The sequence below is a fragment of the Buteo buteo genome, chromosome 2, assembly GCF_964188355.1.
Source record: "Buteo buteo chromosome 2, bButBut1.hap1.1, whole genome shotgun sequence".
NCBI lineage: Eukaryota > Metazoa > Chordata > Aves > Accipitriformes > Accipitridae > Buteo > Buteo buteo.
In genome coordinates, this window is record NC_134172.1 from 25,521,801 (window position 1) to 25,544,357 (window position 22,557).

At 37.3% G+C, this 22,557-nt stretch overlaps 1 protein-coding gene across 3 annotated transcripts in view; it reads left to right on the forward strand.

Moving 5' to 3' along the window:
- PTTG1IP2 (PTTG1IP family member 2) overlaps positions 1 to 22,557 on the forward strand; it is a 32,301-nt gene that overhangs the window by 2,579 nt on the left and 7,165 nt on the right. Inside the window, exons 2-6 of one of the 3 annotated variants that reach the window (XM_075048944.1) lie at positions 2,072 to 2,124; positions 6,337 to 6,442; positions 10,945 to 11,053; positions 14,615 to 14,683; positions 21,211 to 21,257. In XM_075048944.1, the coding sequence (XP_074905045.1) occupies positions 2,072 to 2,124; positions 6,337 to 6,442; positions 10,945 to 11,053; positions 14,615 to 14,683; positions 21,211 to 21,257 (384 nt within the window). Of the gene's footprint in view, positions 1 to 2,071; positions 2,125 to 6,336; positions 6,447 to 10,944; positions 11,054 to 14,614; positions 14,684 to 21,210; positions 21,258 to 22,557 lie in introns of all 3 variants that reach the window. The other 2 variants (XM_075048952.1, XM_075048961.1) reach the window with 2 other exon arrangements.

Genomic DNA, 22,557 nt, shown 5'->3' on the forward strand with positions numbered 1-22,557 from the left:
TGAAATATTAGAGGGAGACTGTCAACTTAGATATCTATCTGAATAAAAAAAATCAAAGTTGTTTTTGTTTAATGTGCTGGTATATGTAATGTTTTAGCAAGGCATATTGGAGAGGTGGTTTGTTGGGTTTTTCTTCTTTTTCAGTTTGAGAGGTGTTTTGTTTTATCCTCTGCTCTTGTGGAGAACACTGTAACTGGTGGGAAATTTGTATGTCTAAGTTATGTGATGCAGAGAAATACATAAAGCAGAATGGAATTTTTTTTTTAACTCCTGGTAATGTTACATTTTGTAACAGCAGTACATAAAGATGTTTTGATTTGAGATGTATGTTGTGATGATATATTTGAAGTATTTTTCATTAAGACTCTTCTATGCTTTTCTTTAGAATAAACACATAATAGAAGTCAAACTTTTTTAATAATTTAAGCCCCAGTCTTTTGGTTATATATGCCTATATAGGTTTGAGCTACATTATGTCAGTAGAAAGGCAGTTAAAGAAGATAAACAGCATGAAAAGCTTATAAGATTACTTCCTTTGATAAGAATCTCAAGAATATTACATTTCTTCATTTTGCTGTAGATGATTCAGTTACTGAAAATGTAACCTAAATCATGTTTTTAGAAGTCCTTCGTGTACTTGCACACTTCTGACAGTACCTTGCTAATTCATGTTCAGAAAGCTGGTTTGTTTAGGTGTGTTAAATCTTAAATTGAAAATGTAATGAAGTATTTTTATAATAAGCATGGTGGTACTCTGTGTGGAATAAGTGCATTTGAAAATTTTTTAGTTTAAACTGGGAACTATTTCCGAGTCATCTTTTCAGGTTTTTTTCCATGAATTGGTATATGGGCCTTAATGCTTAGGCTGTTTCTCAGTTAATTGGTACCAGATAAACTAGTAGGTGTTTTTTCTAAACAGATTTATTAAAGCTAAATATACTGTTGCATAAAGTGCATTTAGTGTTAAGAATTAGGACCAGAAAGGTATAATGTTAAATTATGAAAAGAAAACATTGAAATATGTAGTTATCCCAAAACATGCCAAGAATTTAGCTCAGATGGGTAAGTGCTTGTGACTAACATGCTGTTATTCATTAAAAGTAAAATTGGATTCCTGATTTGGAGATATTTTTACCCTCATATTTATATGATATATGTGGAAATAATCAGAAGTTAGTTTCATTAAATAGTATTAAAAACTGCCATAGGAATTTCAATTACTGGAAGAAAATCCAGGTTCGGACCAGGAGAGGAAACTCCCCCTCATCTGTCAAGTAGTTCATCTAGGTCAAGACTATGGCATGTATGTGGTCCTGTGAGTGACAAATTATGCCTATGTTATGGATCAAAAAGACCGGTCTTATGATAAGCATGCAGTACTTCTAAAAAAAGTCATAGCCTTTGGCTGGAATCTTCTGGGAATGTGAACACCAGTAAATACTTTCCTTTTTTTAGCATAGAAGATGTTTTTGAAGTCCAAAGAAAATATGAATTAACTTCCTTCTGCATCACTTGGACTTTCAAACTTTTTTCAGACTGCTTGTTGTCATCTTACAAAATGACTTTGTGTTCTATGTTTGAAAATATTTTCTTATTGTAATTTAAAATCATGTTATTTGGAGAGCTTTATTTTTCAAAAACTTCTTTTCCCCAGAAAAAGGTTAATATCTATGGAAAGGGGACCAACCTTAGGCAGGGGTCAGCCTTTTGCTAGGCTTCCAAAGATGGAAAACTTGGTATGTTCTCTAAATTGAAGTGTAACTGTCTTAGAACTTCAGCAGAGACACAGGGAGGCTCTTGGGTTATATCTCCTATGTTGTCCTTAGAGAAGGCAAATTGAAGTTACAGGTAAGCTTAAATAATTTTCCTGTCGGAGGTCAAGCTTAACTGTTTTGTATGTTTGCTGCAGTTCTCCTGAAATGGGAATAATGAGCTTTCATTGCTTCAATCAAAATCATTGCTTTATCTAGAAGTAGAAAAAAGAAAAGGCTAAATATTGTATTAAATGCTTGACACTAATGAGTAAAAATAAATACATCATCTGTCTGTTTTGTGTTGGTTTTTTTTCTAGCATGTTCAGAGTTTTCCCAGAGGTCCTGTGAAGAATGTCTAAAAAATGTTTCGGTAAGATTTTTAACATCCTTTTTGACTGAGAATTTGGTGGTGTGTGGTTTTTTGTTTGGTTGTTTTTGTTTTTTTTCATTTAATATAAAGTCAGATTGTTGTGGTTGGTTTGGCTGTTTGGTGGGTTTTTTTTTTAATTGTGAATCTAGTCAAACAACCCTTAATAAGAGGAAGCCTCTGTTTTATTTAAATGGTCAAGTCAACTGATGTGCTGCTTCCCCTCTGTCATACTCAATGCCAGTGTGCTTTCACTTTGCCAGGGTTGCTCTGTGATTTGGTCACTCAGGGTATTTCTCTGCTTTGTCTGGAGAAGATGGACAGAGGAGAATGCAGGCTTCCAGTCTCAGCGTGTGCTCAGTGCTTTCATAGTACAGCTGAGAGAGTTGATATTGCAAAACAAGCACAGCAGCAAGCAGTTAAGTTTGCGTCTTATACAAGGGCTAGATAAACTGAATCTTGCCTGGGTAAAATGGCTTGCATTTCTTGTATGCTGGATAGAACTGGGAAATTAATGTAAATAAACTAGAAATGCCTTTCTCTGGAGATGCCCCAAGCATTTAACTGAGGCAGACTGGATCGATGCTTTGTAGATGTTCAGATATGTTGGCCTCTCCTCTGACTACATCAGACTGTAACTGCTTAAGACTGCCAGGCTAGATCTCCATTCTGGCAGCAAAGTGTTTAGATTTCCAGTGAGATTGCAATAAGGCAACAAAAGAACCACAGTAGAATTTGTTTCTCTGTCCTTTGCTCAAAACTGTTTAGCTCCGCAGTAAGAGTCGTGATAAGTATGCAAAAGGTGTCTGTGCCTGAAGAGTAGAAGAAACTGCTTGATTTAAAGTGAGAGTTTGTCTTGAATTCTAACTTCAGATGTCACAGAAAATAGATATTTCAGGAGTCTTTAAGTGACATAAGTTACCTTTTCAGTAGGGGAAATTGAGAAAGAGCTAAACTTACCTGTTTTATGCTTGGTTTTTTGCATCTTTTGGCTTTTTTAATGGAAAAATATTAATTGCCTGATATTGATGTGGTTATTGTGTGTTGTCAGACCTGTGTATTTGTTGTCATAAGCATGGCATTGTGTAAAGAGCTCTTCATCTTCAAAAGTATGAAGTAGGAAATGGAAAATATAGGTCACTTAATCTTTAATGTTCAGCACTACCACTGGTGTGACTGTCACTTCAAGTAAGCTCTGCTGCTGCTCTAGATACATGAATACAACTTTTATTCACCAGAAAGCTATGTGTTCACCTTGTGAGAGGAATAAATCCTTTAGCTGTGCTTGTGTACTGAAGACACTAACAGAGTTATAGATACATTATTTTCAAAATCTGTCAAACCAATGACAGCGTCCAGGCCTGTTTTGGTGCCAGAATGATGGATGATTCAGGGCAACTGCTTCAATAGCATCAGTGTTAACCTTGAAGAAAGCAGTTTAGACTTGATGCAGACAATTCGCACATACATTAAAAAAAAAAAAGAAAGGCTACAGAACAAAGCCATTAGCATTTGTGTGAGCAATACAAAAGCAAGGTATTGCTGAAATTGCTTCAGTAGAAAAAAAACCTCAGGTTTTCATATTGGTGATAATATAGAAAGCAGCACATAAAAATGAAGATTAAACATTTGGTGAATAGATAAACAATTCCAAACAAACCCTAAAATGTAGTAATTTAATGCAGTTAAATAGAATTATAATTCCAAATGCTCAGATTTTATCATAATTATAATTGGGTACATCTTTTGGGTTGATCTTTAGAGTTGATGAATACCTATTTTCTTGTGTTTTTTATCAGTAAGTTCTGAGTGGTAATTTTACAGATATGCTGTTGCATTTAATCTTATTCCTTACAAGTGGTACGTTAAAAAATACACATAAGGGTTTTGATTAGAGCTGTTCAATCTTGAAACTCAATTTATTTACTTCATAGAATATCTACTGCTATGACTAGTAGATTACCAGGTGTATTAAATTTGGAGAAATTTATCTGTTAACAGATAATGTGTAAATATCTATGAATTAACATCTTGAGAGTTTTGTTTTCATGTTTCTAACTCCATATGACAGTGTGTAAGACAAAATATGTAATGCAAGCACTAGTTAAAGATAGGACTGCATTTTAAAATCTGTGTGCATGTGTAGAGCCTCAGCATTCTGGAGAATTTTCCAAAGTCTCATTTTTAACTTCTGAGTAGTCTACCAATACGCTTTTCCCCTCAGCTATTTATTTTTGTCATTCTCATTTTTGTCCTAATAACAAATGTATGGAATCTAAATTCTTGTGGAAAATGGATGTTAGGCAAGCTAGGCCTTAAAAAAAACCAAACAACTAACAACAGTTGTAGGAAATTATATGATCAATAAATATAGCCAATTTTTTTTGAAGGAAAGGTGGAGATAATAGTACTTTGCATACATCTATTTGATTATAGAGGAAGAAGCATTCATTTTGTGTTTATAGTAACTATCTTATCTCTTCTAATACTAAGAATATGTTCTTAAAATGAGTGTGTACTGAAGTAATGATGTTGCACTTAATTATCCATGTGAGACTCTACTAAAATAAAGTCAGTGATATCTATCAGAGGGTGAATGTGGTTCCTAGCATACTCTCCAAAGGATATATGATTTACCCCTAAATAAAATAAAATCTTTTCTGTCTTTACTTTTAGGTTGTGTACTTGAGGATCAAAATTAAGGAAATGTTTCACCCTCAGTTGTTTAGGCTTTTTTCTGACTTGATTTTGACGGTTAGCTCAAGTTTTAGCATTGGGAATGAGTCAATTGAAATATTTTTCTCTTAGTTTAGCCTCTGCACCAGTCACTAGCTGTATCAGGTATTGCCTTTTGGGCTACATGTTTTTAAGTTGCATGCAGTGGTCTCCATCAGAGTGATATAGCTGGCCATTCTGTGCTCCTAGTTGTGACCAACAGTATAGAGTCATTCAGGTTAGAAGAGACCTCATGAGTCCTCTAGTCCAGCCTCCCACTCAAAACAGAGTCAATGTTACATTCAAACAAAGCTCAGCAATGACTCTTAATCTGCCCTCTATTATTCATTATTTTTGAACTGTTAATTCTTAAGTAATTAATCCAACAAAAATAAGCATGTTCTCATCTAACATCCTTGATTAAAATTAAAACTTAGGAGGGCAGGTTTTTTTGCAAAGTTTATTATACATTCGTAATTATTTTTGTTGATGTGTCTTTATGGGTATGTTTGACTTGTACAGCCTACCAACTACAAAATATGAATACATTTTTCTTGTCCTCACTATTTTTCAAGAGAGCAGAATCTATTGCGAACGGTTTCCTTTGTATTTAACGTTTTCTAACCCTTTAGAGCAAGATAACAGAGTTTGTGCAATTGAGGATGTATGACAGAGATGTTCTTGATAGTACTGTTAGATAAAGCATGGTACCTGGATGAGCTCTTTGTATAATGAATCCTAAAAAAAGCCTGTTCTGTCAAGGATTCCTTTTACTGTCATCCAAAACTTCACTGGTTGAGTTGTGTGGTAAAGGAATTTTGAATGAGTATTTATTTTAACAGTTGAAAAACAAAACTTAAGCTTGATGCTTAGTGGTGGCATAAAAAGCAGAAATGTTGTGCTCGTATTGTAGCTATAATACATGTAAGAAATTTTAAATTTTAAAAATATCCAGATATGTAAGTGTGCACAATTAAGGTACCCAGTGTACTTTGCAACACAGATTGGATAAGGCTGTATCTTTTTTACCTTGCAGCAAAACCTGAAGAATTGTAAGAGTTCTTTTATGTTTTCTTTCTGTTGATAGTAAAATATAGTGGTGAAGTAAGATTATAAGTGTATTTGTATTCCTTAAAGATACCAGGTGTTTTTAAAATTCTGAACAGTTGGCTTTCTGGTTTTGTATTACTTGTTAATTTCAGTAATTCTAAACACAAAGCCATTTTATCCTCAAGTATACATAGTACCTCAATATGTTCCCAAATTTTTCAGGGTAATGTAAATATTTATTATCTATAAGTACAAAATGTACTTATTCACAATTCAGTTTAGGCTTAGGAATTGTACCGGGACTTCTGTAGGTTTTATACTACAAAACACTTTCCATATATCCATACGGTATTTTACTGGCTTGAGGATTCTGTCTGTGGAGAGGAGCAATAAATCGTAAACTGTTTTTGAAGATCAATAATTTGTTTGTTTGTTTTTTCTTTTGCACAGTGCCTTTGGTGTTACACCAACAACACTTGTATTGATTACCCTGTAAGAAGCATTCTTCCATCTTCATTATGTTCCTTGTCAAATGCTCGATGGGGAGTTTGCTGGAGTAGGTACTAACTTTACTTTTGCTGTAGAGAACTATTTATGAGTGATTAAAGTAAGACTACAGCTTACTGGAGCTGTTTCCTGATAATGTATTTGGAGAGGTGGGGGGAGGAGGCAGTGGTTATGATTTGGAGCCATGATCTCTAATCTTCTGGGCTTAAAGTCATTGTTAAGGGTTCTTTGTGAACAGCCAGTATAGTTATGCTGATCCAATGGCTTTAAAACACTTGATATGTAGGGAAGTTCTGTTGATGGTAAAGTCTAGACTGGGAACCAGTGATGTTGGAATGTGCTGAGTATTTTATGTATGCAGTCAGGATTCACCTGTTTCTTAAACCATACTTCTGAGGTACAAAGAAATAAGGTCATTCCCTGTTGACAAAAGGTGACCATTCTTACCTTTTTTTTAAAATTTCTTAAAATGTTGGATGATATGCCTGGATCCACAATTTTTATAGTATATTCCAGTGGCAGCAGTGAACCAATACCATGGGAATGGAGTGTTGTAGTTTCAGCTGGGATAGAGTTAACTGTCTTCCTAGTAGCTGGTACAGTGCTATGTTTTGAGTTCAGTATGTGAAGAATGTTGATAACACTGATGTTTTTAATTGTTGCTAAGTAGTGTTTAGTCTAAAGTCAAGGATTTTTCAGCTTCTGATGCCCAGCCAGAGAGAAAGCTGGAGGGGCACAAGAAGTTGGCACAGGACGCAGTGAGGGCACCTGACCCAAACTGGCCAACGGTGTATTCCATACCATGGGACGTCCCATCTAGTTTAGGAACTGGGAGTGGGGGCAGGGAATCGTCGCTCAGAGACTGGCTGGGTGTTGGTCGGCGGGTGGTGAGCAATTGCCCTGCGCATTGTTTGTACATTCCAATGCTTTCGTTATTGCTGTTTTCATTTTATTAGTATTATCGTTACCATTATTAGTTTCTTCTTTTCTGTTCTATTAAACCGTTCTTATCTCAACCCACGGGTTTTGCTTCTTTTCCCAATTTTCTCCCCCATCCCACTGGGTGGGGGGGGAGTGAGTGAGCGGTGCATGGTGCTTAGTTGCTGGCTGGGGTTAAACCACGACATGGAGCCACCCCAAAATTCCTGAAAACTGTTTTTGCTTAAACAACCAAAAAAACTATGTGGTCTGTGGGTGCTAAAGGCAATGCAGTTAAGGTTAAAAAGGAAGCTGCAGAGTGCCGCTGTAGATTGTAGTGCTGCGTATTTTAATTGTTCTTAATTTCCTTTTGCTTTGCATGTTGTGTTACAAAATACAGTACAGTGTATGTGGTGCCGTTGGGGTGAAATCTTTGGAGCTATTTTTGCAATACTGTGTATACAGATCTAAATTCAGACTAGACTGTAACAGAGAACAAATAGGACATTGGGAAGCTTGCCTTATGAACTAAGACTACAGCTTCAGTCCAGCAAAGCAAAGGCTTACTGCTTTCTGTGTATTTGTTCATGAGCACCAGGAGGCCAAAGGGCAAAAACAAGTGGGAGTGAACTATCAGGGACTATGTTAACTGTAAATTAGAAGAAAGTTACCACACTTAAAGCAGTGACATTATGCAGTAGTGTAAATTAGAGTAGCAGAGGCAGAAGATCACCATTAAAATGGAGTGTGCAGGTTTCTGAATGCTACCACTTTATAGAATCCCTGCAAACAGGGAGTAGATTTGGACAGTACAGGAGAACTTTATGTTCTTTGTTCTTAGCAGAAGGGCTCTGTAGTTTGTTTTGTGAGAGAAAGCATTTATGCTTAGACTTTGGGAATTTTTAGAGCTACAAAAACTATCATTTCACTGATAAGGCACACTTTTAAGGAAATTGAGCTTTCAATATTCTAGTAAATGCTGTTACTATGAAATGTTTAGCAAACTTTTGTCTAGCAGTGTGTTGGGTTGACTCTTGCCAATAGCTAAGTACCCACACAGCTGCTCCCTCCCTCCATCCCCTGGCCCCAGTGGGATGGGGGAAGAAAATAGAACAAAAGCAAGAAAACTCATGGATTGAGATAAAGACAGTTTAATAGGTGGAGGAAAATGGGGGAGAGGAAAAAAAAAAAAAGCAAAGGAAATTTGCTTACTACTTCCCACAGGCAGACTGATGCCCAGCCAGTACCCAAACAATAGTCACCCTGGAAGCTGGTTACCCCCTCCATTTCTTTTTCCTTTACCTCAGGTTTTATTGCTGATCACAGCATTACATGGTGTGGAACACCCTGTGGCCAGTATGGGTAAGCTGTTCTGGCAGTGTCCCCTCCTAACCTCTTGCCTATCTCTTGCCTATCTCCACCCCTACTCCCTGGGGGGAACAGAGTGGAGGTGGGAAAAAGGCAAAATCTTGATGTTCTTCAAGCCTGTTCAGCAACAGCCAAAATGTTGGTGTGTTAGCAGCACTGTTTTAGCCAGAAAGCTGAAACATGGCACCATACCAGCTGCTAAAAGTTAATGCTCTCGGCCACTCCCAGTACAGAAAAGCATGTCCTTTTGCAAAGCAGTGATTACTGGTATCTACTGATACTAAGGGTGTTCTTGACAGTTTACTCCTGCTATAGAAATGGCTTCTAACTTGGGTGCTATTTGTGTTTCTAGATTGAATGTAGCTTCAACACAGAATGAAAACTTTGTAATGGAGCACATTCTCAGCAAAAAAGTAAAAATGGGAAAAGAAGAAAAAACCCAACCCCAAAACAACAAAAACCCCCAAACCCAGACATGTATTTCCTTAACAGACTTTTTACAAATTACAGCAGCGTGCCATGGGGTTATATAGTCTTATTGAGACTGTCCCCTTCAGACACAGCAGGAAAATTAATTACCTTGTGAGCATGGTGGTGGTGTTTTTTCTTTTTGCAAATAAAATGAAGAGTGTTGGCTCAGTCTTGCGAAAATGAAGGTGAATATTGCAGCTCTCAAAGTCAAAAACAAACGACTGGCTTCCAGTTACAATTTTATATGGAAAAAGACATGTTGACAAATTATTAACCAGCAGTGAAGAAAAGAATGGTATAGAAGCAACATAATACAAAGTAGCTTAATTGTATTGTTTTTCATGAATAATAAGCAAATGAAATAGATAGTGGAGACAGGAATGCAGACTGAAAACTGTCAGTCTTTTTCTGCACTTTGTTAATGGGTTCAAAATAATTTTTTTTCTGCAATTAAATAGTATACTTTTAAAAATTAAATTGAGATTAAAACCATTTTTGTTTTTACTTCACTGAATGAAGTATATTTAATTGCTTGTAGCTTGTAGGAAAGTAACAATGAGAAATGTGGTGTGGTGAAACGTGTTACTTTCAGAATTCACAAGTTCAGAGTTTACTTGTGTATTGTAACTAGAAACTATGTATTAATCTGTATTAAAAACTGTACCCAGTAAATTATAACACAGAAGCAAAAATATTTGCTGTGGTCTAATCTTTGGCAAGATCTGTGAAGGATATGCCTTGACTAGGCATGAGTTGGTGAGATATGTAGACAAGTAACAGACTCTTTGGCTTGTGCATGTAATCAGAGAGGACAGACCCTCTGAAATTTGCTTGCTAAATTTGACTGTCTTATCACTAGTACCCTGAAGCAGTAAAAAGTGCATGTGCAGCTACTCTGTATTACTACAGCAGCATGAAGCTGCTGAATCTTGCAGAGTTCAGAGGGATTTATGTGGGAGAAGGGAGAAGAGACAGCTTCCCTGCTCCTTCCCCCCATCATGCTTTAAAATAGTGTGGGGTGGGAAGAGGTGTTTAGATTGTCTGTGTTACAACTTCCCTGAATGATTTGATTTTGTCCTTTGTTAGGTCCTTTAAATAACTCGTCAAAGTTATGTCTGTAGCTTTGCTTATATCATCCCTGTTTGCTTTCTTCCTGGGCCTCACTCTTTTCTAGGACATCAGATTTCTGATTCTTTCTTATGAATGCAGTCCTATCCTGGTTAAGACTAGCTACAGTTGTTACAGTGTATGCTGTTAAAATAATACACACACACCCCCCCCACACTCCCCCCCATTTGTTAATCACTCTTTGGACATAGAAGATGACTCAGGAAGTTTTATGGAGAGTTTTATATTGGCTCCTTCAAATCCTCTGACACTGTTATCTTCATCTTGCTTGTTCTCCAGCTGCTGCATGTAATGTGTGTACACTGCTGCTGCATCACTTTTTTTTGTTCATGCTGTACATTGGCTAAGGTCATGATTGGGAGGACAGAACTGTGGAATCATGCCAGTAGATATATCATATAAAGTATTACAGGATGACTTGTAAGAGTTTGGTATGTGTAAAGAGCAATTTTACTTAATGTCTGTTCAGTGTAGATTATGCATAGTAGCAAAATTCTAATGCGATATGCTGAGTTTTAACTGGGGTAGTTGCACAGAATTGTGTGTTTGATTTATTTTTTTTTGCGTAGAGAGATGAAAAAATACTTGGGAAGGAGGGGAAAAATTATCAGAAAGACAAATGTTAATGCTGGAATCTAACAAGTTTAATATATTCATATTTTTCAGTAAACTTTGAGGCTTTAATTATTGCCATAGCTGTAGTAGCTGGACTCATTCTGGTGTCCATAGCAGTCTGTTGCTGTTACTGCTGTTACTGCAGAAGGCGTTCCAGGAGGTAAATACATATATTTGTTTTCTTTACTAACTTCGGGTGCTGGTCTTCCATACCTACCTACAATTTTTACTCTCCAATACACTAAGGATCTTTTCATTTGGAAGCAATTTTCGTCACTTTGCTATATTTGTTTGAGAGAGAACAGAAAGAGGTGTTTAGTGTCAGGCAGTATGGCTCTAGAAATGATGCTGAAATGACACTGAAGTGATGTTATTAGTGGTGGGATCACAGATGTGTTAAGCTATTAGTTTACATTTTATACTTCCTTATTAAGGTTGGACATGAAATATTTCAATGCCAAATAAATACTTGCTTCTTGTGATGACAGAATAATTTCTATCAAGGCAAGCTCATGGTACAGCAAAAAGGGACCAGGTGGGTAACAAGTAACTGAGCAACAATGTCCTACAGCACTTGGTATCCATGCTTCAGAATTTGCTTTAGAATGTGTAAGCAGACAGTCATTAGCTAAGTGATTAGCTGTCTTCAACAAGCCAATTCAACAAAATATTTTGAGTGTAAGGTGATACTTTTTTGCTCGAAGATACCAAGAATGACTTACTTAAAATAATACTGCAAAAATTAAATGTTCTTTAGATCTTGGAGTGCTTGTAAATTTTTTTTTTTAGTGGCTTACTTCTCTAATTGGCTAATACCCTTCAAAGGAAGGGAAACAGTTGATGGGTAGCTAAAATAGTGCTGCCGTATGAAGTGGTAAGTGCTTATTCCCTAATGAAACACCTGGAAGGCCTTGTTTATTGGGACAGCACAATATGCTTCCTCCTATCACTGAAGTTTTAGAGCTCAGGTTTCTGGGCAGTGTAGTTTGTTAGCTCTGTTCCTTTTTTCCTTCAGTACTTCTCACATGAACAAAATGTGGACCTTATTTCTTGATTTGAAATAACTTCTATACTATTGCAAGTACCTGTAATTCATTGCTCTTGTTTGAGGGTTGGTTTTTTTAAAGAACTTAAGCAGCTGTACAGTGTTTAGTGCTGACCTTCAAGCCAGAGAAATATGGTACATCTATGCCTTTAAAGAAAGGAGAAAATAATTGTAAATAACATGTCATTCCCTTCTCTTTTCCCTGAGGAAGATGCATGCACCTGTTCTGCTGGTAGATTGGTCTACCAAATCTGTCCTAGTACAAAAATTGATAACTCTTTAGCCCTGTGCTGATAAGCCCTGAAGATGTGTAGAACTGTTTTAAATTTTATGTAAGATCTGCCAATGTCCTCTGCAGAAGAACCATGTAGGCCCCTGTGGCTGACATGCCAACAAATAAAGCTTGATTCCTGTGAAGAGAAAGATTTGTGCTAGACTTCAGTTTTAGTAGCCAAGTCGTCAATCAGTACTGTAACATCTAATTCTAAAAATAGAGGGTTAGTTGAGAGTCATCTTATGCCAGGACTCCAAAAGTGTCAAGCTTAATCTTCTGACACTTAGAGGATTTAAAGGTCTTGTCAGAGTGGGGTCCAGCTTATTTCAGGAAGATTCAGTATGTATTATTACAGTGAAGCCTGATATATTACTGGCTTTAAACCCAGTGATTCTCAGCAGGAATTCTTTTGCTCTCTGCTTCCTCAGTTTTAGGGATTCCTTTTCCACAAAAACTTTTTTTTAATGAATTGGAAGAAGGAAAATTTGTAGAAATGTAGTATTAGGTCTGTTTTACTGACTACTTAAATGTATTGTCTCAGATCTCAAGTGTAACCTTGTTTTGCAGAAGTGTCAGTATTCCTTCTGGGAGTTTTTAAGCTGTGGGGTTTCAATGTTTAAGAAGCTAGCGCTTATCTTTTCCTTGAACACAGAGAATACTTAGGTCCATTAATCCCCACATCAGTAACATAGCTGGCTGCCTACCCCAGGAATCCTAGCACCATTGGTGCATTGTTTCAGTTCATTGTTTTTATCCTGTGTTTGGACTTTGAGTCTGGTTCCATGTACTTGAGATACAACTATTCATGAAACTATATTAAATAGACTCTCTTGAACTTTGTCAGTTTAACAACCACTTCTTTTATTTGAATAATTTCAGACTTCCTGAATTTTGAAGAAAAAAATCAATTCCTTCAAAGTGTCTAGAAATCAGAAGATATTTAATGCTTTTTTTTAAATTATAGGGAAGAAATCTATTTTCTGAATTCTATACCAGCATTTTATTTGTTTGATGGTTTTATATTTTGCAACACCAATGTGAAGTGAGACTATTGCATAAGATGCTGGAGTCTCCAGTAAAGTAGTTTTACAGAAGGGTACCCAAGAATGGGAGCTTCTGGTCTTCCTGGGCATGCTAATGTGGGGAATTGATTAGTTTTACAAAAGGATCTAACCTTGTTTTCCAGTAAAGGTTGACCTGTTGCATCTGTTTTGTGCTGCTAAACTCCCTCAAGATTTTTCTAATTTGTTATGTGGAAACAAAAAAGGAGGAACTAGAAAATTTGTATGTGAAAACATTACATGGATACTAAATTACTGGGTTGTATTTAAATTACTAAGATGTTCAAGAGATGTATGGACTGATTAAGCAGATGGAAAAATTGAGTTCAGATTTCCAGTTCTGGTGTCTGATTTTTATGTTAAAACATTTGACATGCTGTAATTAACCACTGGATGTCACTCTTGCTTAACTTGTACGTTGGTTGCTGCAGATGCGTGCTACTACAACCGTTCATGTCTCTATTAGCAGGTGTATTGTAAATAATTCGTATCAAACATCTTCAGATAGTGCATTCAGTTTTGAAAAATGATTAGCACCTGGGAAAGCATGGCAGGTGCCTGTTCACTAATCCTGAATAATTGTCATTAATTCTGTCAGAAAAAACCCAAACAAATAAATATTGGTAGGCATTTGCTTCAGAGTTCTACAATTCTTATATGGTCTATCTAATGGTTAAGTGAAGCTGAGCTTTCTCCAAGGCAGGTCACAAAGCTTAAGTGCCTGCATTCAGTAGAGCATATCTGCACATGCACAGCTCAGATGCACTGTGTAGGCTCAGCATTTCCCAGAGTCGCACAGCTGATGCACTCAGGTAAATCCTTGCTTATTCCAGAGCAGGGAAGGCAGCTGTCAAGACAGTTCATGCAGACTGCTTTCCTGGGGGAAGCCTGGGATTGGATAGTGGTGGTTGTTGGAAAGGTAAATTGTTCTGGCATCAAAGGCTTATGAACCATCAGTCTTCCAGGGGGCAACAATGGACTTAACTTTACACTTACTCTAAAATGGGGTGTGGCACATGGGGAAAATGGCAAGTATTCGTTCTGCTTCTGGAACAGTCTGCAACCTGTTCCTAAGAGGTTTTAAATTGCCCTGTGGAGTCTGAAGGGCACATTACCACAGTGAGTGAAGCATTTGGGCATTATAAAATGTGAAAGGGTAATTCTACAAACTTGTCAATTATGCTTATTCAGCAATGAAACGTTACATGGCTATGAAGAAGTATCTCAGGTCAGGCTATAAATCCTTTTTGAAAATAAGTCAAATGACTAAACGGTGATTGCCTAGCAGTGAGACTTGCTTTTTCCTCCTCTTATGCTTTCCTTCCCTGCTTATTTTTCTAGTAGACCAGATGAAGAAGAAGAACGGCTAGCTAGAAAGAGAGAGGAACGAAGACTACAGTCTCTTCAGAGGTAAGTCTTGACAGCTTGATATATAGTTATACACTTCCTGGTGATATAGGAGTATTCTGACCTTCTAAGGAATAAATGGTGTACTAAACAAGGAGGCATTGTGGAGTTAAGCATGACGATGTCAGGTTTTTATGAAATGGGGCTTATTGTGAGATTTGTGAACCTGATTAGGGGCCTGTATTTCCGTAAGTGAACAGAGAGCAAACAGGTTGATGCTCTCTGTGGCAGGTGCCACGAGTGCTCTGTGCCAGCCGAGAGCAAACAGGAGGGATGTCTGAAGTCTTGCTTAGTCTCTCCTGGACTGATGCCTGTCTGTGGCATGAGTTAATGCCTAAGCGAGGCTGGGATTCAGAGACAAAAACCACTTTTTGGATTAATTTGGTAATCATGGTTTTTTGGTTTTGTTTGTGGGGTTTTTTTGGTTTTTTGTTTGGTTGTTTTTGTTTTTTTTTTAAATCTGGCTGGGAAAAGTAGAGAAGTTGATAGTGAGATACCTATTAGAAATTTTACTCAGGAAATGGAAAACTTTGGCTCAAATCTTAGACTTAATTCCACGTTTCCATCCTTTATGCTAAATCTGTAGCACAGTGTAGAAAGTAGTGCAAGAGTCAGCAGTGATACAGTGCTGCTTGGTGAGAACGGCATTCCTTCAGATCTAGGTTTTTGTAGCTCAGTGCTTCAGTGAGTCTTTGTGGTTTATAGATTATTCTTTAGGTAAACAGTTTTTATAGGTAGGGCCATGATACTCAGTACAAGCCTGATATACGTTTTGAATCATACTTCCTTTCATGGTCTTTATTTTGTAGATTCACAGTGGATTAGCTTTAGTAAAGACAAGAGGAGAGTCCTAACCAAATTAATGCTAGGCTTGGAGCTGTCAGGTGTGGGTTTGAATCCCCACAGACTGACAAGGAAATTGATCTTGAGTTTGCCACTTCCTGGTTATGTTGTAGAAATACTTGTCTGCCAAGTAACAGGTGGGTACCTTCCCTGCTTTGCTGATACCTGCTGTTTTCTCTTGAACTTGGATTGATTGTTAATATGAGCAGGGACTGCGGGGAGCAAGGCATACTTCCAAATGAGACCCTTTGCAGAGCTTTTGCATGAAGGCTCTAAGTTTCTCTATTACAAATGTGCATAAGACATAAAACATGCTTAGTTTGCTCAAACGTGTTACGTTTCTGACTGGGCACAAAAGTGGGAGCCAATAAGGTTCTCATACAGATGTACCTACACTCGTGTGTCTGACTGGCTGGAGCTGGGAGAACTGCTCATTTTAACTCCATGCAAATCTGTTTTCTGGTTCTGAACTGCCAGATTACATGAGCAAATACAGCAACTGTTTACCCTGAATCCAGCAATAGTTATGGCTCTGAAGTAGGCATTGTGATGTTAGGAAGCAGAATAGATTCTGTTTTAATGGGTTAAATTGATGTGTCCTTTAGCCTTGTACAAAATTCCTAAACTTGTTGGCAATAGAAGGAATTAGATAGGATACAATGGGGACGTTTAACAAAGATTTTCTTCAGAGCTTGACTTGGTGCAAAGCTTGAATGATTAGTTCTGGTTTTGTGATTTTGATTTTTTTGAGCTAATACATACTGGCATTTTATCTATTGCAGTTTTCCACTAGGTGTATAATACAGTTTAGTAGCTTTTAAACTCACCAAATTTAAGCTTACCACATTGTCTTTGTTCTGCACAAACTTTAATTTTAACAGCACAAACTTACTGTTGCAGTAATGTGTATTCTGCATTTGTACTTGTTTAGGAAAGCACAAGCTTAAAAGTAACTTTCTGCAGAGAGAAGATGAGAATTAGATGTCTCCTAGTGTAACGGAGCTAAAATTACTGTTTTGAAAATGTATACTTTTATATGTAATGGTGCCACTAATTTAACCCTTTAGATTGTGTGTAAAAGCATTCTACTGATGTAACTGAGCTGCTGATGCAAAGAATATTCTTACTTTTCTTTCATGCCCAAGGCACAACATTCCTTAGCTCTATGCTATGCCAGATTTGTTTTGCAGAAAGCTGTTCACATTTCTATGGGGTTTTGGGGGTTGTTTTATTCTGTTGGGTGAGTTCAGTGAACAGTCTCAGCAAGTATCCATAAGATTGCTGGGATCCACAGAATGCAAGGACAGCATGAATCCAGGGATGGGGAAAAAAAAGTAAAGAAAGCATTTATCTGGGGATAGTAGAAAGCAGTACTTCCCCTTTCACCATTGCAACATAGTGTCAAACTTTATCCAAGAAGAGAATGGATGCAAGTATGTTTTCATAAACATTTAATTTGTGAGCTGAAAGTGTCATACTTGAATGTGTGCAGAAGGGTAAGAAGTAGGTGGCCAGTTTAGGAAGTATGCTCATGCATAGTCATACCACACAGTTTCTCAGAGAAGTGCTGTTGAAGACTTGCAATGGATCAGAAAAAAGGGAAATTTTCTACCTTTTAATCCATGTCTAACTAGTCACTGCACAGTAGGCAGAGTGCTAGTGTGAAGGTGATGTTTTTCTTGTAATGCTTTTGTTGCCCTCTAAAGAGAAGGGAACCTGTGAGGAATATCAACATTTTGTTGTATGCCAAAACCATGTGACTTGTGGTGAAATGTACATCCTTAATATTATGCTATGTTCTTCAGTTAAATCAACACTTACTATGTTTATAATAAAGCAAAGGCTCATGACCAGGTGCATAGGGGATGATTGTGTACCATAACCTTTCCACTGTGATTTGTGTATCAGCTTTAAATTCTTGGTACAGTTAATATGTAAGAAGTCTGATAATTCTGGAGTGTAGGGTTTGCTGTGCACACAGAGCAAGTGGTATTGCACCAGGAAATTAGCAATGCATAGCTAAGACCAACTCCATTCCTGAATTAAGCCTAGGAACAAGGATTGCTGGGAGCAGACTGCTCTGCCAGAATGATTGTTGCAGCCTTACAGCAGCAGCCCTCTTTCCTGGCTTGTCTCAGGAGTGTGTCTGTGAAACAAACTGTTCTAATTGCAGGCGAGAGCTTAGCAGCAGCCCTGGGGTATTTCCTGTGTTCTGAACATGCATACCCACTGTGTGTGGCTGGGGGGTCATGGGAAAACATGAGGAGTAGGCAGCTTCCAGCAACCAGAACACCTCACCCTACCCACAGCTTGCTTCCTGTGAGTCCTCAGGTGGATGAATTGGTAGTGGCAGGCTGTAGAACAGATTAACAGTATCAACAAGCCATTTCTGACCAGCAGACTACAGAGGAAAACACTGCACTGTACTGTGTGGTCTTTCCTTACTACAACCTGTGAAGTTTTCACATAGTTTCTGAAAACACCTGGATAGATATTCGGATAAATATCCGAAGTATGGGTGGAAAATAGGTGCAGCATTGACCTTGTGTTGGTCTGTTTGTTTTTCCTGTCATCTTATGTTTTTTCTGTGGGATGCAGCTACTTCATATACAGCTGTTCAGATCAGTTGGCAGTGGATGGAGAACAGGACTAGTCTGAGCTTCATTTCATGATTCCATTAGTGAGTGGTAAAAACAAAGTAAGGAGGCCCAAGTTGTGTAGTGTGCGATTTTTTTTTGATTTTTTTTTTTTTCTTGCAAGCTTCAAGATAACTGCAGCACCTACTATTTTCTGGCTTTTCAGGTACACAGTAAAAGTCTCTTTTAAAATTAAAAATTTGTTTGTGTTAAGTATCTGTAATAAACTGAATTTTAGGAAGTGTGGTTTTGGAATACCTAGATGGCTGTTAGCATGAAGAGTAAGGACAATGACATTGGCCCTCTGCTTGACTTCTTGAGGACAAAACTAGCTGTTGTTTCACTGAGAAAGTTGAAAATTACTCGTGATATGTAGAGTTTGCAATTACAGTGAGGGACAGGAGGGGAAGAAAACCTGGAGTTCAGTTTTTGACTAATACTGAAGCAAAACGGGTATTGTGTAGCTTTTAGTCCTTTATTTGACTTCATGTCATCTCTAACATGAAAAACAATTTTTAAACATAGCATCAAGTAGTTAGTCTTTTTCTGTACACTCATTTAATTATTTGCAGCTGCAAATACATGGTACATTTATATGTTAAATTTATTAATCTATAAACCTTGATTTACATGTTGAAGTTTATAAACCAATGAAAAGCACTGAGATACTGTATGAGAGAAACTGCCAAGTATAATTTGGTAGTGTACTGGTAAGGGAGAACAAGGAGGGGGGGCAGGGAAAGAAAGGATTGCAGTTCGTTTGTGAAGAACCAAGTATGGAAAATGATGATGTGAATTGTTAGTATTAGGAAAAATACTTTCTCAGCTTACAGCAGTGGGGATGACTTGCATGAAGAGCCAAGAATTTAGCATACAGAAAATGGGGTATTAGCGGTAGTATTAAGAAACAGAACCACTCAGAAGACTGTAAAGTGACTTCAGTTGATCATAATGTTAAGATGTGAACGGTGCAGTAAGACACCTCTGGGTGGCTGATTCAGTGACTGCCTATTCAGATTTGCCTCTGATTCTTCTCAGTTGATGTATACGTAAGCCTTATTTACTGTATGAGTATTTAGTCATGGGTGATATGGTATAGTCATGGCTGCCTGTCAAAGTTTGAATGTTTCACAAATATTAATGGTTTTACCCTTCGAACTAAACAGTGTAAAGATTTTAGATGTTTGGTGGTTTGTTTTGAATAGCCTAGGGACATATCCTAAAGTGTTCCTGAGGTTTAAAGCCTACACAGCCTGATTTTTTTAATATTATTTATTTATTTTCTGCACCTCCACTGCCTTACCCTCCTTACGCAAATACTTAGTGCTTTCTGTGTTCAGGGCAGATTCAGACTGACTGCTGAAGTACCGAGATTTCAGTTGAAACTGGAGCAGTGAGACTCCATTATTTCAGACAGGGTATGCAAAACAGTGAAGAACATGCCATTAGTACCACCAATAAAAAAACCTGGTTTGAGGTCAGGTGATATCACATGGAAACTATACAGAAATAATGTCTGGCTTTATACAGAAGGCTGCTTTAAGCAGAATCTCTATTCTCTTCCTGAGATCCCTTGCCTTGTATCATGTCTTCCTCTTATGCAACACACAAAGCAGGAATCCTGTGATCAGTTTACCCTCAGCAGGTAAACTTGACTTCTCTTCTTCCTATTCTCTTCAACCTCTCAGTCCTGACTTTCTTCCTCCACATGAATTTCATTTCATCACCCTGATTACCCTGTTCCTTCTCCTCCTGCAGTTCGGCCAGGCTGCTTTGGTCCTATGCTGTGGGGGCTTAATAGTGGAAGGGGAGATAGGTATCTCGGGGAAATAGTAGTGGAAGGTTTTGAGTCAGACTGTCTTGTTTGGTTTTCTCATCATGCTTTATCTGCATGCTTTCCAGAAGTGCAGTTGCAAGGAAAGGCTGGTTGAGCCCTTCAGCTCAGTGGGAAGCAGGATAATTGCTTCTGAGGACACACAGGATCTGATTAGCAGTAGGAATTATTTGGAGGTGGAATATGCATATAGGGTAGATGGAATCTTTGGTGAATTAAGCTGTCAGTGCTTAACAGCTTTCTGCTGAATATGTGCAAATTAGAATCAGGCGAAAGTCACAACTTGTCTAACTGGGTTAAATTTTGATAGGGGCAACAAACTGTATTTTTTTGTTAGAGGAACATTGTTTTGCCAAATTCTATGTCCTTTCATCAAAATACATAGATCCTGGATCATCCTAGTGAAACAGTTGTGTAGGAGCTTTTTTGTTTGTTTTTAAACTAAGCAAAATAGATGCTGCTTTTGAAATACAGGAAAATTATCTGAGGAATGATGGAACAATTTCCATTTAAACTTCATTTTTTTTTTCCCCCTTCACCTTTGCAAAGGGGAGAGGAGGAAGGGGAAGAAGAAACTGACTCAGTTGGTTTATGTCAATAATTAAAGTTTGGCAATATTAGATACAGTCTTGAAAACTGTTGTATGATTAGACAATATAACTATAGGCATCCAATTTTTATATAACACAATATTTTCGTTTATGCTCTGCATGGATGCCATGCTGGATTTTAGAAACTAGCAGTTTTCACTTGCTGTACTGCTTAAACAGTAATACACCTTTTATATTTTTATAATTATTATATTGAATTAGGATTCTGAAGCATGCTGTATTCACAGCTAAATTTTATTATTATGCTCCCTGCTGGAAAGCATTAGGGAGTCTTCCAATATTGCACCTTGCTTCTTATGTATAGGCAAATACCTTAGTGTGTGTACATATATGTGGATGCATTACTTCTATATAGAAAAAACAGTATTTTCTTTATGCTTGCAAATATATCTTACTTTGACATTATTGATTAGTGAAGTTATAGGAAATCTTATAGATGCATAAAGTGTACATAGAAAGATAAGATCTATAACTGATAAATGTGGGGGTTTTTTTGTATTTGTAATTGCATGCTACTTTAAAAAATGTCTCTTTCAGATGTAATTATCATTCTGCTTATGGCTTAAAACAGTCTGAATGTTCTTCTCATGCCTTTATTTGTTGCAGGAAACATGAAAGAAAACTGAAGCATGATGAAATACGTAAGAAGTATGGTATGTGGTAGTCTTGTTTTGATACTCAGTATCTAAATTGATTCCTTTTTCCTAATTATTATTAAAATTCACAGCAGAAACAAGCTGCTTTATGAGCAGCAGAAGTAATCAAGCCCAGTTTCCTACTGATGCATGTCTTCTGTCACCTGAACACCTGATCTCATCACTAGTATGCTCCTGTTCTCTTCCAGTGCTGACTTTCCACTTGACAAGAGAAAATGTGCTGGCTGGGGTGTTTGCTTGGGGTGGGCATTTAAATACATTTATTAAAATAAGCCATTCTTTTTGTCTCTTCCTAAGTAAGAGTACTGATTTTGGAGTTTTTGTTTGTTCTTGAATGTGCTAAACCAATCTAGTTGAAATTGGCTAGTGGACTCATGGTTATTGAAGAGGATAGACTGACTAGCAGATAGCAAACTTTTAAAATCAAGCTTAAAAAAGAAGGATGGAGGATGCAGCCTAATGCAGGGATTAAAATTGTTTTTTTCCTTTGTTTTTAAGTGGAGCTGTGGTCCAGTAAGAGAATACTGCAAGACTGTAGGACCTGCTGTGTTGTATAGGAAGCTTTTGTTATCTAGCCTTGTCAGTGCTTGCACTTTACATTTGATTTGTTCATAGGGTTAATAGTACTGTGTATTCAGAGGCAGATATGCTAAAACTATACTGCACTTTTTATTATGCAAATTGCACTAATGTCAGAGGAGGTTGATTCTAGGGGTCTGAACAGTCACTCAAAACTGTTAATTTTCATCCTCTTGTTAAACTGATTGGCAGAGTCTGGGAATGCTTTCATGAATCTGTAGCCTGCCCTTTGGCTGATGCAGGAGTGATACAGACAATCTCTATAGGGAATTCTCTGTTTGGAAAACATTTGCAAAAGTATGCTTCTTTGCTGGAATGGAGCAAAAATTCACTGTGAAGCTTGAGCTGCAGGAGGAAGAATGTTGTAGAAATCAGAAGTAATTTTTGTTTAACAATCAGTCATGAGCTTCAGTCCTGTGGTATTTTATAGAATAACTGACCCTGCAACCCAAGTTTCAGGAGGCTTGTTTGAGTGGTTGACAACAATAGTTCAGATTTAAAAAAAAAAAAAACAAACAAAATCCAAACAACAACATAAAACAACACACAGTTTTTGTGTTTGTTTCTCCTTAGAAGAGACCTTAGAGTCAGTCTCACAAGTTTGAATCGTAGGGATGGATAGATCTGGTGAAGAACTTAAGACAATGGCTGTGCGTTCAAAATAACATGCAGCACTCTACAGATCACATATAGCTTTGCATCTCCTCAGCAGTGCAAC